This window comes from Micromys minutus (assembly GCF_963924665.1).
Source record: "Micromys minutus genome assembly, chromosome: 20".
In the NCBI taxonomy this organism is placed as follows: Eukaryota; Metazoa; Chordata; class Mammalia; order Rodentia; family Muridae; genus Micromys; species Micromys minutus.
In genome coordinates this window covers 52,622,917-52,644,252 of record NC_137955.1, presented here as the reverse complement: position 1 = coordinate 52,644,252, position 21,336 = coordinate 52,622,917, and the positions used below count along the sequence as shown (strand labels likewise).

Sequence of the window (21,336 nt, the reverse complement as noted above, 5' to 3'; positions counted from 1 at the left end):
CTCGCAGAGGCACCACCGCCTTTCCCGAATCATACCATGCCTCCACCACACATATCCCTGGTTTCTCCTATCTTTATAAAACACAACACCTTATAGTCTGAACAAGAGGTGTACAGTAGAGTATTAAAATCCCCAAGCCAAGCAGGACATGGTGGCACACACTCTGGAGGCAGAGACAAGCAGATCTCTTTTGTATAAACTGACAACATAACCACTCCATTGTATAATCAAGAACAGCCAGGGATAAGAGTCCAGAACAGAGAAAGAAAGAAGATTGAATATGACCAGCAGACTGGATCTGGCCAGGGCCATCTGTGAGAGAGAAGAAAACAGCAGGGGAGAGAGAATAGAGAAAACAGTGAGAGAAGCAGGAGCAGGAGGGGAGAGAGAAAAGACAGAGGAGAGAGGAAAACGTAGCCAAAATAATAGGGTTATCAGGAGAATGAGTAGGCGGGGGCAGGAAGACTGTGTGAGCTGGAGAGAGTTAAAGGTAGGGAAGGCTGTGAGAAGAGCTAGGATGCTAGCAAGCATTTTGAAATGTGCAACGGGTTCCAGGAGGTACTGAGGGAGTCTGGAGGCCAGCATGAGCTTTGATATGCTAACAGCCACCACAGGTAGTCGTCTGCTCCTTCTGCCTGATGTAAGGAAAATAACTCCTTTTGACAATTATGAACTAGTTTTATAAGTTTCTGAGGAATGCTGACTTTTAACTGCCAGAAATAGTCCAGGTTGAGCTCATTTCTGGATATTTTAACTGCCTTTTGGAGTTTGGGGAAATGGAGTTTCCTTTGGATTTAACATCTTCAGGAGAGCCTGGTCTACATAAAGAGAGTTCCCAGTCAGCCAGGGCGACATAGTAAGAGCCTGTCTTTAAAAAATTCTAAACCAATGGTTGGGAAGATAGCTCAGACGGTGAAATATTGTCTGTGTTAAGTATGAAGACTTAAGTTTGGATTCCTAGTACCCACCAACCTCCACCCTCACCCTCACCCTTCAAAAGCCAACAAGAACAGCATCCATTTGTAATTTCAACACTAGAGAAGTAGGAACAGATGGATCCCTGAGGCTTGTTAGTCAAACAATCTAACCAAATTGACAAGTTCCAGATTCAGAGAGAGAGAGAGAGAGAGAGAGAGAGAGAGAGAGACTGTTCAAAAAGATAAGACGAAAAGTCACTCTCTACCCCTACCTCTGGCCTGTACACACACACACACACACACACACACACACACACACACACACACACACACACACACCACATTTTTAAAAAAGCTGAACCAAGAGACCCATCAAGTCAGAGCAGTGTGTCTGCAAGCATACAACTCAGAGATTGAGAAAAAAAAATAAAAGTATTAATCTTTAAGTACTTAGGGGCTATTTGCCTCAACAAACCTTGCCTTTAGTCACAATGTGTACCTGACATGGAAGCAAACTGGGAATCCATAAAAGAAACTTCTCTGATTAAACCCCCAAATATGCAGGATTATTTAGAACATTATTCTAAATAATCAGGCCCAAAGAGGAATAAAATCACCTTCCAGGATGAACTTAAAGATATAACTTATCCTAATTAAGCAGTGCTTGCTTAGAGGGAAATTCATGAAAACTGTTTCTATTAGCAGAATTTAACTAGAGAATAGATTTAGCATAAGAATGTTTATATTGAAACAGAAGAAAGTTGGAAACAATAGTCTAAGTTTTCATCTTAAACTAATTTCAGGAGAAAATGAAACCAAGATCAAGCAAAAGAATAGAAATAATAAATGTATGTGAAATCAATGAAATTAAAAACAAAGACAGTAAAAAAAATCAGTAAAATGAAAGCTGTCTTTGTTATCTGTTTGTTGAGACAGGGTTTCATATTTATATAGCCCTGGCTGTGCTTGAACTTAACTTATAGACCAACCCAGCCTCAAACTGAAAGATCCACCTACCTCTGCCTCCTCAATACTGAGATCGAAGGCATGAACCACGACTACCTAATCAAAAAGTTGTTTGTTTGTTTGTTTGGTTGGTTGATTTTGTTTTAAGATAAATAAAATTTATAAGCCTTTAACCAGACTGATGAGAGAGGAAGCTGAAGAAGGGGAGAATGGGGGGTGGGGATAAAGGGAGAGTGGAAAGAGAAGGAAAAGATTTCATTTTTAACCTAACCTCATGCATCCAGCAAACTTAGAATAAGAAGGAACTTCTTTAACCTGGTGAAGCATATAAACCTACAGCCAACAATTCCCTTTACTGTGGTAGAAACCAGGCTCTTTCTCCCAGAGATGGGATCACAAGGAGGTCTGTTTTTATCACACATTGAAAACACCAGAAATAATACTAGCTAGTGTCACAAGACTAGAGGTGCCCAAGGCTCACAGGCTGTAAAGGAGGAAATGAAACCATTTGTCTGCTGATGGCATCACTGTTTATGTGTCTAATTCCAAGGAATTGGCAATGAGATAAGCCCTGATAGAGCTAGTTAGTCAAGGTCTCAAAGTCCCAACATTGACACACAAAGACCCATCTCTACTTTACTCATAGGCATGGAACACATAGGGATCACAACTCAGGGTTCAGTGTTATTCCTCATGAGAAGGATTAAAATATGTTCATCAAAGACCATGAGAAGGCATTTAGCATTGTTAGCCACAAAGGAAAAAACCCTAAAACAATAATGTGATGCTGCTATGCACTTAGGAGAAAGCACAGAAGGGGAAGAGGCTCACAGACAGCAAAGCCATACACTAGAGGAAAATAGCTCACTCCAAAGAGAAGCCCACACACGACTCTAAGGCTCATGTGAAGAACTAGAGAATCAGCCTCTTACCCAAATGCAATTAATACGTGACCTTTTGAAAACACTTGTCACAAGTTTTGACAACTTGTCTGCTCTACCTCACTAAAGTTCCACTCTGAATCTTCAATTTTTCTTCAAATCCCTAAGGGTTTCTACTTCAGGGTATTAAACTAGTCATTTCATGCATAGTGTAACTAATGCAATATCTATCTTAAAAAGCAAAATAAAACTAAATAAAGTCTGTGGCAGAGCTGCCATTTGACTTAGTATAGTGTGGACTGACCCAGGAGTAGAGAAAGGCCATATGCTGTAATTAAAGAAATGGGCCCAATGGAGACCAGCTGAAAATAATCCCAAGCAGAAGAAACATGAGGTAGAAAGAGTGGAGTCTGGATCCTCACTTGGCAACGGTCAGTTATGGCAGCATCTACTAAGAGTAAGACAGACACATACCCTAGCCCCAGTCTGTGCATCAAGGGCCACCAAGTCTCCTGAATCCTTCTTTGCTAAATGACTATTTCACCCTCCTAGTCAGCTTGTGTTGTCCTACCTCATTCAGCCTTCTTCTGGCCTACATATGCCCTTTCTAGGTCTGTGATCTTTGCCTGTCATTTGCTTTTCTTCAAGGACTTAGCACACTTCACACCCTCCAATAGAACATAGAGTCTGGGGGCTTGCAACAGACACTTGAAAGCAAAGGGATAAGACCCTTTGGGCATGAGCCATCGAAGAAGTTTCTCAGGCTCTGACCCAGAAAACCTGCCTTCCCAGAATGCAGGAAGCCAAGAAAGAGAGCAATCAGGGAACAAGGCCAAGGGTCAGAGGTGAAGGCTGTGTCAAGACCCTGAAACTGGGTGGAGAAGTTGGCAAGAGTGAGCCCCCCTGTGATGGAGCTTCCCACCCCCACCACACGAATAGTGACCCCCCAACTAGGTGGATTGTCCTGCCCATCCCTTCATTGCATGCCTTCCCATCTTCCTTGTGACTTCATGTCTCACTCTGCATCCCACCTTGGGATTCTAAGACATCAATCATGTCGGCAGATCAAGAGCCGGCGGCTAAACACACCCATTGAAGTTGCTGGGAATTCAGGTGTGTGCTGGCTGGCCCTGATGGTGGACCAGGTGTGGATGACTTAGGACTTCAAAGGTCTTGGGCAGGAAAGAGGTTGTGAGCTCAAATAGGTGAGTCAGGCCCATTGTTTCATATATCTGAAAAATCAATTGAGTCCAAAGTAAAACATGTATTTAACTGGCAAAAGTGTATGGCTAATTGGTTTTTAAAGGATGTGCTTCCTGATCCTTGATATTAAAAGGAACCCAAGATAGAGAGAGAGAGAGAGAGAGAGAGAGAGAGAGAGAGAGAGAGAGAGAGAGGGGGAGAGAGGGAGAGGGAGAGGGAGAGGGAGAGGGAGAGGGAGAGGGAGAGGGAGAGGGAGAGGGAGAGGGAGAGAGAGAGAGAGAGAGAGAGAGAGAGAGAGAGAGAGAGAGAGAGAGAGAGAGAGAGAGAGAGAGAGAGAGAGAGAGAGAGAGAGAGAGAGAGAGAGAGAGAGAGAGAGACTGCTATCTGAGACCAAGTAAGTACACATAGCAAAATAGCAGAGTCCACAGAAAACAACCCCAGCTTTTCTCTGGTGTAGTACTAATTCAGTGAGAGATAGCACATAAAGACCTGTAAGAATGTATCACCAGAAACAGAAGGCTGATAAGGGCGTAGACCCTCCCAGGTATCTGTATGTCTAATAGACAAAAACTTGGACTTCTCTACATAGGTTCTGGATCAGAGCTAGACAGTTCCCCGGCTCCCTGGCTCCCTGGCTAAATCTTCTGTAAGATGGGCTTTCAACTTAGACAGCACTCATTATGTTCCTGACCCAGACAGCACAATGGTGAAGTTGCAGGCTACTGTGCCTCGGGTGTCTTTGGGGAACAGGTTCTCAGTCCTGAAGAGTATCTGGTAGATTTTTTGCCAAGAGGATGATTATGTCTCGATTCTTATCAACCTTAGATGCTCCTGTGGGGAGGGACAGAGACAGATGCTACCCTGTGCTACAGCAGGAACCAGCTTGGCTGTAAGTTCACTATGAGCCCTGCTTGGGCATAGCTTCCGAGAGTCAGAGAATACTGGAGCTCTAAAGTCACCCTTTGCCTTCCCATGTGCATGCTCAGGGCTGACAAAGACTAGAGATGCGGGTGAGAATTCTGTACAGCAGGCAATGCAGACTGCAGTGTGACCTGACCAGCCTCCTCTGGAGCTTCTGCAGAGACATTGGACATCTGAAAACAGCTTTCTATGTTAGGGCCCCCTCAAGCTGTCTTGTATATTCTAATTTCTTAATACATTGTTTGGATTTGGAATGTACAAAAGTTGTTATAATCAAATGGAGTCATTTGTATCAACATTCCCCCCCCCCCCAAAAAATGAAAACATCCATAGGTTGTGAAGAGGAGGACTCTCATGTTTGTGTGCCTGATTAAGTGATAGTTATCAGAACCAGAGTCAGAACCAGGCAGAAACTACCCCAACCTCACATGAGAAACTTCTGCCAGTAACTGCCTGTTCATGTTAGGATTATTGACATCCTAGTTTCTGATCCTGATAACCAAGGATTAGTGTTTCAAAACAACTTATTCAGGCGTTTCACTCTGCCTTTGAAAGCCTTCTTTTGTCTCACATCTTGAATATGCCTCAAATACATGGCTTACATGGTCTCCTTGTTTTCAATCCCAAAACACAGTAGAGTCTTCAGAGACTCTCTGTGATTGGGGCTGACAAATAATGTGTGTATGTGTTGTCTCTGTGGCTGCTTTACCAAATTACTAGAGATTTGCTCCTTTGAAACAACACAGACTTCTTGATTCAGTTCTGGAGGCCACAAGTCCCACATAAAAGTATGGGCAGAACTGAACTGTCTCTGCACCACCAGGGAGAGCCTTTCCTGCTTACTCCAGCTCCCATGACCCCAGGTGCTCTCAGACTAGGGCTGCCTCACCTCAGCCTCTGCTTCAACCTCAACTGGCTCCTCTTGGGAGTGTCTTTTGACTCCTACAAAGACTGTACCAGGGCTAGCCTAATAACCAGAAATCTCACCTCAAGACTCATGGGCAACTTTGTTCTCTGCCCTATGAGGTGACATTTGACATGTGAGCATTTTTCATGGAATCTCAGACAATTCAATGATGCTGTGATATGCCATGAGATGCTGTGATCTTCAACAGTGTATATTTCTTTCTCAGACTTGGAATCCAGGATCAGGCCTGGTCAGGTCCACTACGGAGGATCTGCCTCCCTGCTTTCCTTCTTGACAGAGACTAAGGGAATAGCTTGTCGATGCCTCCTAAAAGGGATTGATCCCAGTGTGAGGCTCTACAACATTGCCTCCTAAGATCCCTGGATTTAACACCTTTCCATTGGGGTTAGCACTTTGTGAGTTTGGAGCTAGAAACATGTCATCCATAAAATAAAGTATGCTTTAGTTTAACAAAAGAACCTTTCCTAGAACATCACTCACCTGACTGAGAAGTTCTAAAAGGCAAAGTTCTGTCTTCTTTTTCCTGGACACTATACTCACATACCCATCATATCAGGAAAAGGAGTCTTATCCAAATGATTAAGTCAACATAGGATTAGAAATAATAAAGGCCAGAAATGAGCTCTCTGATTACTCCTTGCTTATATAGCTAAGGAGCCAGATAATCAACATGCAAGTTTTTTTTTGTGCATTTCCCAGATCCACCTTCACTTACCCACACTGCCTGGACTTCAGCCAGCTGGATCCCTGTCAAGGGTGTGACATCCCCTCAGGTTCCCTTTCTAATGGAACATTAGCTCCTTGGTCTTCTCTGCTCCCTCCTAACCCCATACTCCAGGTACTGGGTCTCCTTAACTATGCCTCAAGTCCCCCAAATAAAACATGAGTTCTCTTTAGGGTGACAGACTCACTAAAACCTTGTCATAATTATATGTTTTCTGGCTATACACCCACTATGTAGCATGGCTGTGCCAAATATATTTCATCCACCACCATGACAGATCTCAACAGTAGAGATCAGACACAGCACAGTCAAGCAATGCCAGTGTTTTCTCTCCCACTCAGGGAAAAGTCTACAGTCAGAAAGTAGTAACACTAGTTTAGACCCCAAGTTGAGCACTACTGCAATGCCATTTCCTCCCTCTTGGTTCCAACATGGCTGACACGGCTCTGGCAGTCACAGGCAGATCAAGGCAAGAAGAGAAGGTATGGAGCTTACGTCTTTTTTTCCAGAAACTCAGAAACTCAGTTTTAAGTCATTGTAGTTTTATACATACATCCCACTAGTCAGAACTTGTTGCCCCAAGCTATAAGAGATAGGTCTTATCCTCTGTGATGGAGAAAGGCAAGGCTGAGAATGTTACAAGCCATATGTTACATGAATAAAAAAATTTTTTTTCTATTTTTTTTAAGAGGCGAAGAAGCTGAGGTTTGAAGTGAAGTCAGTCCAGGGGCACAGAACCTGTGAGTTCCCACTCTTAGTACCCTGACGATATGTTGATATGTCATAAAGCCAGTATGCCCTCTGACCCTTACTCTAACCCTCGCCACACACTCAATATGAGAGGCTACTTTGGCTCATGCTCCCTGCCTTGTGCTGTCACATGAAGGTATATGTAGAACAGAAATGGGTGATAGTGCTCACACAGGTCCTGACCTCACAAAATCCTACCACATAATAGCCTTGAGCCTAATGAAAGCAGGATTCCAGTGGTGGCAGGACTGACACTGGAGATCCTGAGTACCAAAAGAACAGAGTTTGTTGGCCCAGATCATAGGGTCTGGGCCTGCTGATTAAGGCTGCTAAGCAAAGGCAAGTTTGTTGTGATGGTAACGGGATGGGGCTGGGTGTAAGCTCTAATTATAGGAAGCCATAGGTTTTCCACACTCTCTAGTCTAGACAGAGAATGAGCTCTCAACCAGTTGCTCTAGGTGAGGAGGAGCACCTCTAGACAGAGTGAGCCTGGGCCTCAGAAACACTAAGCTTTGGCAGAAGGTACCTGCTTCACCTAGAGTAGGGCCTTGCTCTGTCTCTTCCTGCAATCTGCAAGGCTTAGTACAGATAGTTTGTCTGAGTGAATGGTTGAGGGAAAGGCAGGAGGACAAGGGCACAATGTTTATGGGGTATTGTGTACCATAGCATTCTTCAGACATTCCAATATGTCAGTTGATTACTATCTGAGAGTTGCAGGTACAGCTGCAGAATGTGGATTCTGTCTAGTTACCTGACCTTCTTCTCTGAAGACAATTGGTCAGCATTAGAGGCCAATGAGTACATTGAAGCAGCAGCTGCCTATCTAAGGATGTCACACCAGGAATGTCACAACTATGGAAGTCACTACCAATGAAGATTCATAGTGGAGGGGCACACATGTGACACCACACCTATGGGGGCATGCATGAGAGTTTATGCCTTATAGATCATCAGCCGGGGATCATACTTGAGAGGACTCCATTTTGGGGGATCAATACCTAAGAGGCTCTTCCTCAAGGAATGAGGTCTAGGCAATTTCTACCTAAAGGAGCATATCTTGGGGGCTCATGCTTAGGGAGCCCCTACCCAGAAGGTCATGCCTGGAGAGTCTCCACCTGCAAAGTAGAGGCTGCAGGGTTACCATCTGGCAAGTTACACGAAGAGTCCTATATCAGGGAATTATGCCTATGAGGATGAAGTACGTGATGAATACAATTGTATCTACCTATGGAAAATCTTATCTCTTGGATTTGGTGGTCACATTTGAAACCTCTACCACTTTTGCTGTTGTGATACAGGTAGTGAACCATGATACAGGCCTCTAGGCCCACACCAGTTATATTTATGTAAAGCAGTCATAGGTAGGGCCTTGCTTGACATCTCTGTATGTTTTAGTGTATGTATCAGGGATGGGAAATACATTGATAACTGCCAGAAATTAATACCGATCTTAACTTGTAGAGATACAGCTATGGAGAAGAGTAAGAAGCAGTTGCAACATGGAGGGAAGCTGGCCCTGGATCAGAGCCTCCTCAAGAAGGGGAGCAATGGAGAGACTCTTCTACCCCTTCCCCTATTCCTGCTTCACTCCTGGAAATAGCAACATCTTTTGCCTTTGAGGATGACAGCCATTCTGCATTCAGCCACAGTTTTATACTTCCCTCATACAGCCCCTGCTCCAGTCTCCTCCTGATGAATAAATAAGAGCCTGTGGCTCTTATTGCTTGTTCTCTACCCTTTGCCCACACTACTGGGTTCTAACACTAGTCTGGGGAGACACAGTCAGAGCCAGAACTTCTAGCAGCTGTGTACCTGTACCAATGGAAGGTCCACCTATGAGCATGGAAGGGGTTCTTTCAACATTGTCAGCAGGCTGGTGTGGCTCCTGACTGATTTTAAGAAGAAGTACTGTGGTGTACTTCCCTGTGGTGACACACAAGCTCAGCTTTTGTAACAGAAAGGAGAGATCTAACTAACTCACTTGAAGCATACTAGAGTATTGCCCCTATAAGAAGCAACAATGTCATGTTGTTAACAATGTCATGTCACCCATTGCTCTATGAGGCCCATGAAGACATAGGGCCAGGATGAGCCCTCCTCCTATCTATAACTTTGTCTTGACCACACCTCTTCCTTTTACTCCTTATGGCAAAAGACAGTCATAGAGAAAGGCAAAAAACCCCAGGGGCCAGCTTGAACTTATATTTTCTTAAGGCACACATGGGTCAGCCTTCAGGCTGCCCTGCCTCCCTCCTAGTCTTTTTGAAGATGACTATATATTTTGTGCCCACACTTTTAGGGATTCAGGCTGGGCATTGAGAGCCTCCATGGAAGATCCCAGAAAACCTTAAGGGGTATTAGGTAGAAAGAGCTAAAAAGACTGACTCTGTTCCCTCCAATGTCCAGCTGGCCTGGATTATGGGTCTTAAGCAGCACATATTTTGGCATGTCTTGCAGGGATAGCATATAAAAAGAAGCAGTTCTCACAAACCATGTATATGACAACAGTGGCTCTCCTTACCCTATCTCAGACATCTAATGAATGCCAAGATTTGGAGCAACAAGGGGGAGAGTATATGTGAAATGAATGGAATGTCCTGGATGGATGGGCTGCCTGCCAACTCTCCAGGCAGTAGGGAAGACCATGCTGTGGGCCCCCATCTGTGTAGATGAGAAGCCTCCATGAGTTATGGGGCAGAAGGGATAGCTCCTATTGTGACCTAGCCTGCTCACCATCTCTGTCTCTGTTCACATCACCATTCCTTGCTCTGTGTTTCCACCAGCACCAAATCAAGCTCCGGTGCTGCTGGTGCTCAAATGGAACTTAAGGACATAAGGACACACATGCAGATTTGGCTCACAGTCTAATGTTACCAGTGGCAGATGGTATTTAATAAAACACCTTAAAAAGTACTTAGCAGTAATTAATCATCAGCATAACCTTTCGCCGGGACTTGTAGAAATCACAGGCTCATAGGAATTTCTGCAGGGTACATAGCTAATCTTTGTCTCTTTCTTCAGTGAAGAGGCAAAACTTTAGTAAACAGAAACGTTATTTCCCAGGTTTCTACTGACACTTTCATTATAGTAAAGTGGGTCTTGAGTCTGTCCCAGACAGACCACCCCTCTCCCTAAGGTCCCACTTGGACTCTGATCTTGGTCAGACAAAATAGAATTAAAGAGGGTGTTTGATGCTTGTGCTATGTCCTGAGGTACCACGTATCTTAAATGGCAACCACAAAAGCCTTTATTTTGCTTCTGAAAAGCTTAGGTATCTATCTGTTCAGTGCCTGGAAATCACCTAGATGGACAAAATTCTAATCAGTAGAGTTGGAGATGAACGGAAGTGGGAGTAGACGCAAATGCCCTGGGCACGAACAGTTGTTACCACAGACCACACTGAACGGAATGGGGTTGTCCTGGGGAGGATCAAAAGCCAGATTAAGTTGCAGTCAAGAACCAGCCTGTTGGGTTGGCTTGGGTGGACCTGCCTGAGAGGAAGTTTTAAACACAGCCCAAGCTCCGCCCACCTTCCTGGCCCCGCCCCTTGCAGGGTTGGTTCAGCCCATTCCAGTCCACAACACTACGCAGGCGCCGCACGCCAGCGTCCGGTTTGAAAATATGGCGCCAGGCCAGCGGTTGGTTTTGTGCGAAGAGACTGTCCGGGAGCGCAGCGGCTTGGGTCCCCATCGCGACCTGGGTGCGTGGGGGATAGATAGACCGACAACCTAGGGGCTCAGGGTCTTCGTAGGTTGGCCTGGCAGGCCTGATAGTTCTGCCTCAGTGCGAATGCCACTGGGCCACAAACGGTCTCGGCCCGTGGGGCAGGGAGGCGGGGTCGACTGGGCGGGTTTGTGGGGAAGAGCGTGACTGTTATCCCGGAGAGCGGGTGGACGCTGCCTGTGCTTATGTGGGGGGGCCCTGGCCAGGCTGAGCCCAAGCCTCTTTTTTGCAGCTTTCTTCTCTGTCTTCCTGAGTTCCTACATGGCATTTCGTTTATGAAGAATGCAGTTGGACATCAGGGCCTCATTATGTTTTGGGCAAGAGGTTGTGCGGAATTTGTGCTGATTTTTTTTAAAACTTCCCCCATCCCTGGACTTTTACAGTAAAACCACACAGGTCTATAATTTTTTATTGTTGAAGATTTTAGGCTACAAATTAGATTTTTTTAAATGTATAGTGGTTTAATCTAGAGTGAATTTTGTTATCTAAACTAATTAGCTTTTTTCTTGATTGTCAACCAAATCTACATAGAACTGACTACAGAATTCTTTTACTAGTTTATTAATGCTTGTGGGGTCTGTAGTGATATCCCCATTTTCATAAATAGTATTTAATCTGGCTCTGTTTTTCAGTCATGTTGGAGATTTATGATTAACAATAATGTCAAAGGCACCACTTTTGGGTTGGTTGATTTGTCTTCACTGTTTTTAAATTTTACCTTTTTCTTTGTGCTTTCTTTGCATTTATTTTACTCTGTAGACTCTAGAAGTGAAACCTTGTGGATTAAATCTTGTTTTATAATTTAAATATTTTAATCTATACATTTCTCTTTAAGTATCACATAGCTAAACACACTAATGAATTTGTCAGTGTTACATCTCTCCTGTTTGTAATAGTACTAGAGATAGAACCTAGGGTTTTGCATATGCTAAGCAAATACTCTGTCCTGGAACTTCACCCCAACCTTTTTTAATTTTTCAAGTGTGGTATTAAGCCAAGATGACCTTGATCTTACATATGGAATTTTAGTCAGACTCTCAAGTGGCTAGGTTTGCAGGCAGTTGCCATCATGACTGGCTCTGATTTTCATTGATTTCAATATGCTTTTAAAATATCCTTTTGGGTATCTTCTTAGACCTATGAATTATTTAGTAATTGCTTGCTTTTTTTTTTTTTTTTTAATTCAGGGATGTGTTTTTAAAGAATCGTGTGTTGGAAGGTCTTCTTATTATTTTTCTGTTAATTCAAGTATAATTCTATTATGGTCAGAGAATATACTGTGTATGATTTTAGTCCTCTTAAGTCTGCAGAGATTAATGACCAAGAATCTGGTTTCTATTGGAGAGTGTTCTAAGTACACTTGAAAAGTGTGTTGCTGAGTGGAATGTTAATGAGTGTCAGGTTGATTTTATTAGCTGACAGTATTCAGGTCAATCAGAAGAATTTTCTGTCTAATTATTTTATTATTTAGTAAGAGGGAATTGCTTTTCTCACTCCTATATGAAAAAAACTGACAAGAAGCAACTTAAGAGTGAAAAGTTTATTTTGATCACAGTTGGAGATAAAAGCCAAGGTGAGGAAGGCAGGGTGGCTAGGGTGTAGGGGGCTGTTTGCATTGCATTTGCAGTTAGGAAGCAGATAGCAATGAATTCTAGTGCTCAGCCTGGTCTCCATTATTTGTTTATTCGTTCTGTTGAAGACAGGGTCTCTATGTGTAGCTCTGGCTGTCCAGGAACTTGCTAAGAACTGGTGGTCCATGCCTGCAATCCTGGACTCAGGAGCTTGAGGCAAGAAGATCTAGCATTCAGGGCCATCCTTAGCAATCTAGATTTATCTCAAAAGCAAACAAACAAAATCAAAACATTAAAAAGACTTTATTCAGGGCTGTTGAGATGGGCATAGGCCCTGATGTAATAGGAGTTTTGCAGTACAAGAGAAGATTCTGTTTTAAGTATGACATGGGCAAGTAGATGTTTTAGCCAGCAAGTAGAATAGGAAAGCAGAGGTCCATGGCTAACATTACTAAGAGGAAATGAGGGAGCAGAATCTTGCTGTGGCCCTAGGGATGGTGAAGGGTACTGATATGATGAGGGATTAAGGTGAGAAGATACTAAGGGCAGAGAATTCTTGGGGAAATGACTTGTCAGTTTTCTCTGCTAACACTGATTTATCAGAAGTGTACCGATGGGCATAGGATAGTATCTGTAAACCTAATTACATTTTGGTTAAACAGAGTGTGTCTGTCAGTATCTGTTGTGTTTCTAAAAATTTCTAAAATATCTCCTCCCCCCCCCCCCGCCACAAATTGAATTTCTATTATACTATTTTAAATTTAGAAAGAAAAAAGATTAAAATCTTACAATTTTCTGTTCTTAGCTGAGCTTCGATCTTTATCTATTCCTGGGACATACCAAGAAAAGATTACTCACCTGGGGAACTCTCTGATACATTTGACAGCTCTAAGATCCTTAGACCTCTCACGGAACTCCTTGGTTAGTCTTGAGGTACGTTCAGCTCATTTGTTAAAATATCTGTATCAGAGGAACATATTTGAATGATAAAAAATGCAACGTTTCGAAACACCACAAAGAATGGTGATAGACTGTACCTTTAGAATGAGTGTGTTTATTGTCACTAGTGTTTATCTGGAGCTAAGTGTCTAACCCGTCCCATCATATTTTTAAACTGCTTTGAATGCTAAAGTAAAAGCCTTCTGAAGAAGATGGATTATCTTTAAAGGGAAGGAAACAAGATCCCAGAACCTAAAGTGTGCATGCCCATGCCTCTTCATCCCTGCATCTGCTGTGCTGCCTCCTTCTGTAGGTTATATCTTCTATCCATGGCTTAGCATCTGGCCTTCTATCCTAAATGTTAGTGTGAGAATTTGGGGCTCGTTGCAGGTGTCCAGTCATGATTTGAGGAAAAGTCTCCCAAGGTAACACAAGTGGGAAGTTTGTATAAATACTGCTTATTGCTCAATTCACACAGGAGGGCTTTACCTTGAAAGAAACATAGGGTGTGATTGCCTAGGAAGATGGTACTTAATAGAGATTATTCCTAACATTGGTTTCAGAGTCTGACGAGTTTAGGTGCAGACTCCAGCTTTCGCTAAACCAAGGACTGGTTCTTCTCTCAATCCCTGATTATTAGCCTCCTAATCTGGGTGTGTAGAGAGTAAATGAAATTGCGTAAATTATATAGCTTGGTTCATATTGGGCACTCAAGAGAGAGTAGCTGTGCTTAGTACTGTTGGGACTCATAGGCCTCTGATACCGTATATGGTTGTTACTCTATATGGACCATAGAATTCCACAGATAAGAACATGTTGCATGGTTAGTTTTTTCTGGTAATAGTATATTCATTATAAGTGTGTTTAAATTGGTTAACATATACCAATTTTTCATGATGAACTGATTGAGATATTTTCTTATTAACAGGGCATACAGTATCTCATCTCCTTGGAGAGTCTCAATCTCTACTATAACTGTATTTCCTCGTTAGCAGAAGTATTTAGGCTCCACACCCTAACGGAGCTCCAGGATGTGGACTTCCGGCTTAACCCTGTCGTGAAGAATGAGTCTGACTACCGCCTGTTTGTTGTACACATGCTCCCGAAGCTCCGACAGCTAGGTGGGTGGAGGAGCCATTGCCCTCACAACCTCATTCAGTGATGCTGTTTTTGTGCTTCTTGACAGATTATGCTCCTGTGCAATGCTGGAAACCTTAGCTGGTTTTTTTACACTGATGGTTTAAATCCCTGTCAGCTCTGGGATGTCCTTCATTCTCATGTGCTCAGTCTTGCTAGCTAACTAGTCTAATCACCAAGTTTTAGGTCCAGTGAGAAGCCTTATCTCAAAAACAAGATGTGTAACACCTGAGAAAAAAGACACCCAAGGGCAGTTTGCATTTGACCCCCACATGCACTAGTAAACACATGTGTTGCAATACACACACACACCATTGTCACCATCACCACCACCACCAACAACAAAAAATGCCAAGTTTACAAAGTCATTCCTGAGTTAATATCTGTAAGTTTCTAGGATAATACTTGTAGAACTTGTAGTTCAAGGAGCTTGTAAGCATTTCCTGGAATTTCTGTTGTTATTGGGGTCAGACCTCCTGTGCCTAGAGGATCACCAAAACAATAGAACTACCAAAGTTCTATTAGACATATTAGACAAATAGACCACTTTTCCTCCATAGTAAATGCCTGGAGGCACAGAGTTTGCCATTCAGAGTCTTTGGGAAAAAAGTAAAGTTCAGATGCTTATTTTTGGGCCAGTGGGTAAAACAGATAAAAATGCTTGCTACCAAGTCTGATCTGAATTAATTCCCAGAAACCACATGGTAGGAGGAGAGAACTGCTGCAAGTTGCCCTTTGACCTCACCATATGACTGTGACACGTGTACCACACTCATACATGTATACACAAATATGTACTTAAATATAATTTTTAAGGAAGATATAACAGCACAAAGAGATTGACACAGCTTGAGTGTCTTCAAGCTTATTTGGTGATTTTTAGTTCAGTGTGGCCCTTATATGTAGGCAGGCATGGGTTAGCCAGATATGAGCCAGCTCTGGATTTATACCCACTACATAAATGCAGGACAGATGTTGTCAGTCAGTCAGCCTTCCCATAGATAGTCTGCAAGCCAGCCGTGCATATCCATTCCTCAAACCTGGAAGACAGATGCTGTGTAAGTCCTGACCTGTGGGTTTATCAGTAGGTCAAGAGCTTTCATGAGTGAACATCAAGGTAAATCCATCCATATAGTCTGGGCTATCTTGTCCTAGTACCAAAGGCTAGAATGTTTTGACCATGATCTGATTTTCTGTGCTTAAATGGTGTTTTGAAGCCTAAACTCCCTTTCCCTGAATCTCCAGATGTTTTTAGAGATAGCAGAAGAATTTAGCAACATGAAAGCACATGTTTCCTTTTGTTTCATCTTTCTGTAACAATGTAAATTAGTGAATTATTCCTAGCAAAGCTGTCCTCACTGGTCAGCCACAGTTTGGCTATTATCAGAAGTCATCTATTTAGTAACTCAGTTGGAACTATTTTCTTTAGTCCTCTAAAGGAGACTTAAGGACCTGGCATAATAGCCCTGAGTATGGGCTAGCCTCTCCTAGCCTAACAGGTTACATTTCTACAAGAGTTCAGCTCCTAAGGCAGAATGGGGCAGTAGCAATGGTGGGCAAGCCTGTCTTATTTGCAACTGGTACTCCATTGCCCATGCAGTGGTGGTCATGTATCTTTAACCTAAAGGTACAGTTGTTGGCCAAAGGTGGAAGGTGCTGAGTGCTTGCACCTTCTATGTCCTGACCCAGAGAGCCCAGCTCTAGCATATTTTGAGTGCTGACACTAATACTCTAGTCCCCATGTTAAGATCCCATGTCCTACATACAGTTCAGTTTTGATGAAACTCCCAACCATAGGTATGTGCTATGGACCTCCTTTAGGCATGAACACTGTTAGATCACAAAGTATTGAGCCTGGGTGCAGATGGGCCAACTGCCTAGAGCACATTGTTTAGTTAAAACCTACTTGGAATTTCTGTGTTTAATTTGAAGATACTTGGAAGGGATACATGCTTGTGTTCTATCCTTTATTTGACTATTTAAGTAACTTATAAACAGTTGAGTTTGGCTTTGTATTTAAAAGCATTACAACTATGGGTAGTCTTGAGATTGTTCAGGTTTAAATCACTGCCTTCCCCATGCCAGTAAAGTTTAGATTCTGAATCACAGTTTGTATGGAGAAGGAATGTAAGGTGTATTTTCAAACATAGCAAGATATTACTGAAATCAGAGTCATTGGAAAAATCTTGTCCAAAGGCCCTAGATCAGCAGATGCTGGAAAAGGAGCATTTTGGTCCTGTACGGGGCCTGCAGAGGGGCTTGTTCATGGTTGTTGGTGGGAATTTGGGAGGCTCTGGATAGGTTGTAGAGAAAGGAGCAAAGGAGTAGCCCTAAAGGCTGTAGGATGCAGTAGGGTCAGGGAAGATGCTGCTGCCAGGAAAGGTGGAAATATGTATGGGGATGAACTTTATTGGCTTTGGATATTTTTCGTTTGACTTCTGGTGGAATAATCCAGGGATTTGCACAGCCTCTGAGGGGAAAGTAGCACAGTTTAGACATGTTCTCTTAGTCCAGAGAAGACACATGTAATTATGCAACATTGTAAGGGGTTTTCCTCACTCTTTACTATTTTCTATAATCATGTGCCATAGAGTAAATACTGTTTAGAAGATAGCATGGGAACCAAACTACATGTGCAACATGAATACATTGATAAAAATAAGGAAAGTTCCAAAACTAAAGGCCTTCTCATCCTAGGTATTTATATAAGGCATGCCAGGAAGCCTTTTGGTCAAGACCCTCTGAGGCTTCGGATCTCTATGTGGGATATTTGGAATGCTCTTTTGTCTCTGTGTTTCAGCATTGGCCCTCTGGGAACTCACCTTTATGAGCAAACTCAACATGGTCTGACTCTTCATTGTAGTGAAGACTCTCCTCTATGCAGATCCTTTAGTGTACTTATGTGACAAGACTTATTCAGTGTGTGACATGCACATTTAATAAAAATCTAAGAAGAATGTCTTAAATGTGTGTCTTTACATGTTCTGCTTTTTCAAGGAGCATCAGCCTGTTCCAGTAGCAGCTCATAGACAGCGAGCTTTAAGGGCATAGGCTAGCCTCTTGGCATTGTTGGGAAGCCAAGTGTAGCCACCAAAACTCATCATTCCAGTGTGATGCACACCATTCACTGATGAGAGCTTGTGTCAGCCATGATGCACCAAAGCCTTCTGGTATTATGAGCTCCAGAATGGGAGAACTAGGTGTGTCAACTCGTGAAGATCATGGCCATCATCTGGTCCTGTTCTCTACAGTTCTTGGAAATTTTTCCTTTAGATGATCGTCCTGTGAGAGAGAGTGAGCGGAAGGCTTCCCAGCTTCATTTTGCCCCAGAGGATTCACTGGACTCAAAGGAGAACTTCTCAGCCATGTTGACAGTTGGAAGGTATGGACTGATGTGGTTCCACTTAGAGATGGATTTCTTTCTTTCTTTCTTTCTTCTTCTTTTTTTTTTTTTTTTTTTTTTTTTTTTTTTTTTTTTTTTTTTTTTAGCTTTTCATACAGGTTTATATATTCAGTTCTCAATTCACAAACCCTCTACACAACAAGATTACATCAAATGGACAAAGGTACAAACAGCCCTTCTATATGAGATATTAGACCTATAAAATCCTTAAATTTTTATAGCTACTTAACGCCAATAAAACCCACCTAGATCTAACTTATCCTTCCGAAGAGATGGATTTCAAACTTGCCTGTTGACAGAGCAGTCAGCCATCGGGCATGAGTGTCTGTGTGCCACCTGCCACTGAGGGACAAGTATGCAGAGCAGATAGAAGTTCTCAGTTCTGACTGGGGCTCATGTAGATGGTGGTAGACATCTTTCTCTGTTTTTTCTGAAGTTCTTTGGTACTGCCAGTCCTTTTCAAACAAGAAAGCTGCTGTGTAGGCAGCCATATCTCAGAACATTGCATTTTGGATTTCTTGGTATCTCTTGTGTCAGCTTTTTCTTTTAATTTTGCTGTTCATATTATGGCACTGAGGGAGAGCATGTCATGGCCTCAATCTGTAGTTTATGGGGAAATTTTTTTTCTGCTTTTAAAATTTGTTTTCCTTTCATATATGTATATTATCTTAGTTACAGTTTCTGTTGCTTTGATAAGACACTGTGTCCAGGGCAACTTGGGGAAGAAAAGGTTTATTTCAGTTTAATCCATCACTGAGGGAAGTCAAGGCAGGAACTTAAACAGAGCAAGAACCTGGAAGCAGGAACTGATGCAGAGGCCATGGAGTAGTGCTGCTTACTGGCTCACTCCTCATGGCTTGCCCAGCCTGTTTTCCTATAGAATCCAGGACTACCAGCCCAGGGATGGCTGTACTCAGAATGGGTTGGACCCTCCCCTATTAATCATTGTTAAAGAAAATGCTCTACAGGCTTGTCTATACCCCTCTTCTTTTGGAGGAATATTCTTAATTGAGGTTCCCTCTTCTCAGACTTTAGATTGTGTTAAGTTGACATAAAACTATCCAGCACATACTTATTTTTAGGAAACTTCTACAGTAGCAGATTTTCTTTTCTTTTTCTTTTTTTTAATTGAAAAGCTTTATTTTAACAGCAGATTTTCACGTAGCTCCTCAGATAACCCTTGGTGTTAGTTTTCCTGATTTCCCTCCTCCTTTCTCCTGTCACCAGTGCCCATCTAATCCCCCACTCCAACCTCTTCCTTGTTTTTCTATTACATTAAATTCTATTTCCTTTTCCACAGAAGATTCCCACCTCCCTTCTAATCCCTTAATAGTTACCTAACATCTCTGTTGAAGTGGATTGCAGCACACATATCAAGGGCTTAAAAGGTAACATCCACATATGAAAGAAACCACACAATAATTATCTTTTGAGATATCTCATTCAGGATGATTTTTTTTTCCCCTAGCACTGTCCATTTACCTGAAAGTTTCATTTTCTTAACAGCTGAATAATATTTCATCATGTCAGTATACCACACTTTCATGATGAACATTCAGACTGTTTCCAGTTTCTGCCTATTATATATAAAGTAGTAGTGAACATGGATGAGCAAGTATCTCTGGAACAGGAAGTAATATTTGGTTATATGCCTAAGAGGGTATAGCTGGATCTTGAAATAGATTTATTCCCAGCTTCCTAAGGATCTGCCACACTGATTTCCACAGTGGCTGTATAAGTTTGCAATCCCACCAGCAGACATGTTAAGTCACATTTTCATGTAGATGATGCCCCTTCTGATACAGCCCATGTCTACATACAGGTGTAGACCTGAGTCTCTGAGTACTCACCAGTGTCCCAGGGATATTTGTTGAAGCATACATATTCTTATATCCCAGGACAAAGGATTATATCAAGACACTTGGTTAGAAAGGTAGATTGTTTATTAAGAACGGGAAGCCAGCTTATGAGCAGAGGAAAGTGTGCACTTCAAAAGAGGTGTCCCATGACCCATTATCATTTATGTAGGTACCACCTCTACCAGGTTTTATATCACAAGCCTTTCTTACATATGATATATTTATTACATGAAGCCTAGGCAAGAAAGGACTTCCAGCCCTTCTCTGCAAATGTTCAGCTTTTATGTTAATCTTGATGTTTCAGTTACAGGCCCCTACTCTCTTGTCATACACTTTGCTGAACTCTGTCTGGGATGTACAGCTTCCTTTTCATTGGTTTAAGGCAGTTTCCTTTTCCTTGCTTTCTGAAGATATTCTCAGTGAAGTTTATTGGTGGCAGTAGAGATTCATTAAAAAAGAAAAGAAAAACAAAACTAAACAATTTACCATATGAATAATTTTTTGCCAGTATTAATTGCCTGTAACATCTGGTAGATATGGCTAAGAAGTCAACAATATTTTCTTTGCAAATAACTATATATAAAAAATATAACTGATGAGTCACTTGCTATTAAAAGTACAATGTAAGCCAGTACGTGGTGGTATAGCCTTTAATCCTAGCACTCTGGGAGGCAGGAGTCAGGTAGCTCTCTAAATTCAAGGTCAGCCTGGTCTATAGAGCAAGTTCCAGGAATGCTAGAGCTGCACAGAGAAACCCTGTCTCAAAAAAACAAAAAAACAAACAAACAAAAAAAAAAAGTACAACATAAGTTAGTTAGTAAGACTTAAGGAACCTCCCATCAGATGCAACAAAATAGTCTTAAAAACAACTACAGTTTAAAAATTGCTCAGTGGAGGAGAACCAGGAGAAAGCACTCAGAACTACAGGAAAACACAACCAAACAGATGATGGAATTGAAAACGGAAATGGAAATAATAAAGAAAACACAAAAAGGGACAACCCTGGAGATAGAAAACCTAAAAAAGAAATCAGGAGTCAGAGATGCAAGCATCACAAACAGACTACAAGAGATGAAAGAGGATTTCAGGGGCTGAAGACAACATAGACAAAACAGTAAGAAAGGATGCAAAAATCAAAAGCTCTTAACCCAAAATGTTCAGAAGATGCAGAACACAATGAGAAGACTAAACCTAGGGATAATAGGTGTAGAAGAGAGCGAAGAATATCAACTAAAAGGCACAGTAAATATCTTCAACAAAATTGTAGAAGAAAACTTCCCTTCCCTTAAGAATGAGATGACCATGAGCATAAAAGAAGCCTATGGAACTCCAAATAGATTGGACCAGAAAAGAAATTCTTCCCAACACATAATAGTCAAAACACCAAATGTTCAAAACAAAGAAAGAATACTAA

The 21,336-nt window shown here is 42.1% G+C and overlaps 1 protein-coding gene across 1 annotated transcript in view; it reads left to right on the top strand.

Moving 5' to 3' along the window:
* Nucleotides 1-10,911: 10,911 nt before the first annotated feature.
* CEP72 (centrosomal protein 72) overlaps nt 10,912-21,336 on the top strand; it is a gene marked incomplete at both ends in the record, with an annotated part of 32,253 nt that continues 21,828 nt past the window's right edge. The window contains 4 exons of the mRNA XM_080933647.1: nt 10,912-10,990; nt 13,390-13,517; nt 14,452-14,644; nt 17,934-18,042. Coding sequence (XP_080789773.1) covers nt 10,912-10,990; nt 13,390-13,517; nt 14,452-14,644; nt 17,934-18,042 — 509 coding nt within the window. The remainder of the gene's footprint in view (nt 10,991-13,389; nt 13,518-14,451; nt 14,645-17,933; nt 18,043-21,336) is intronic.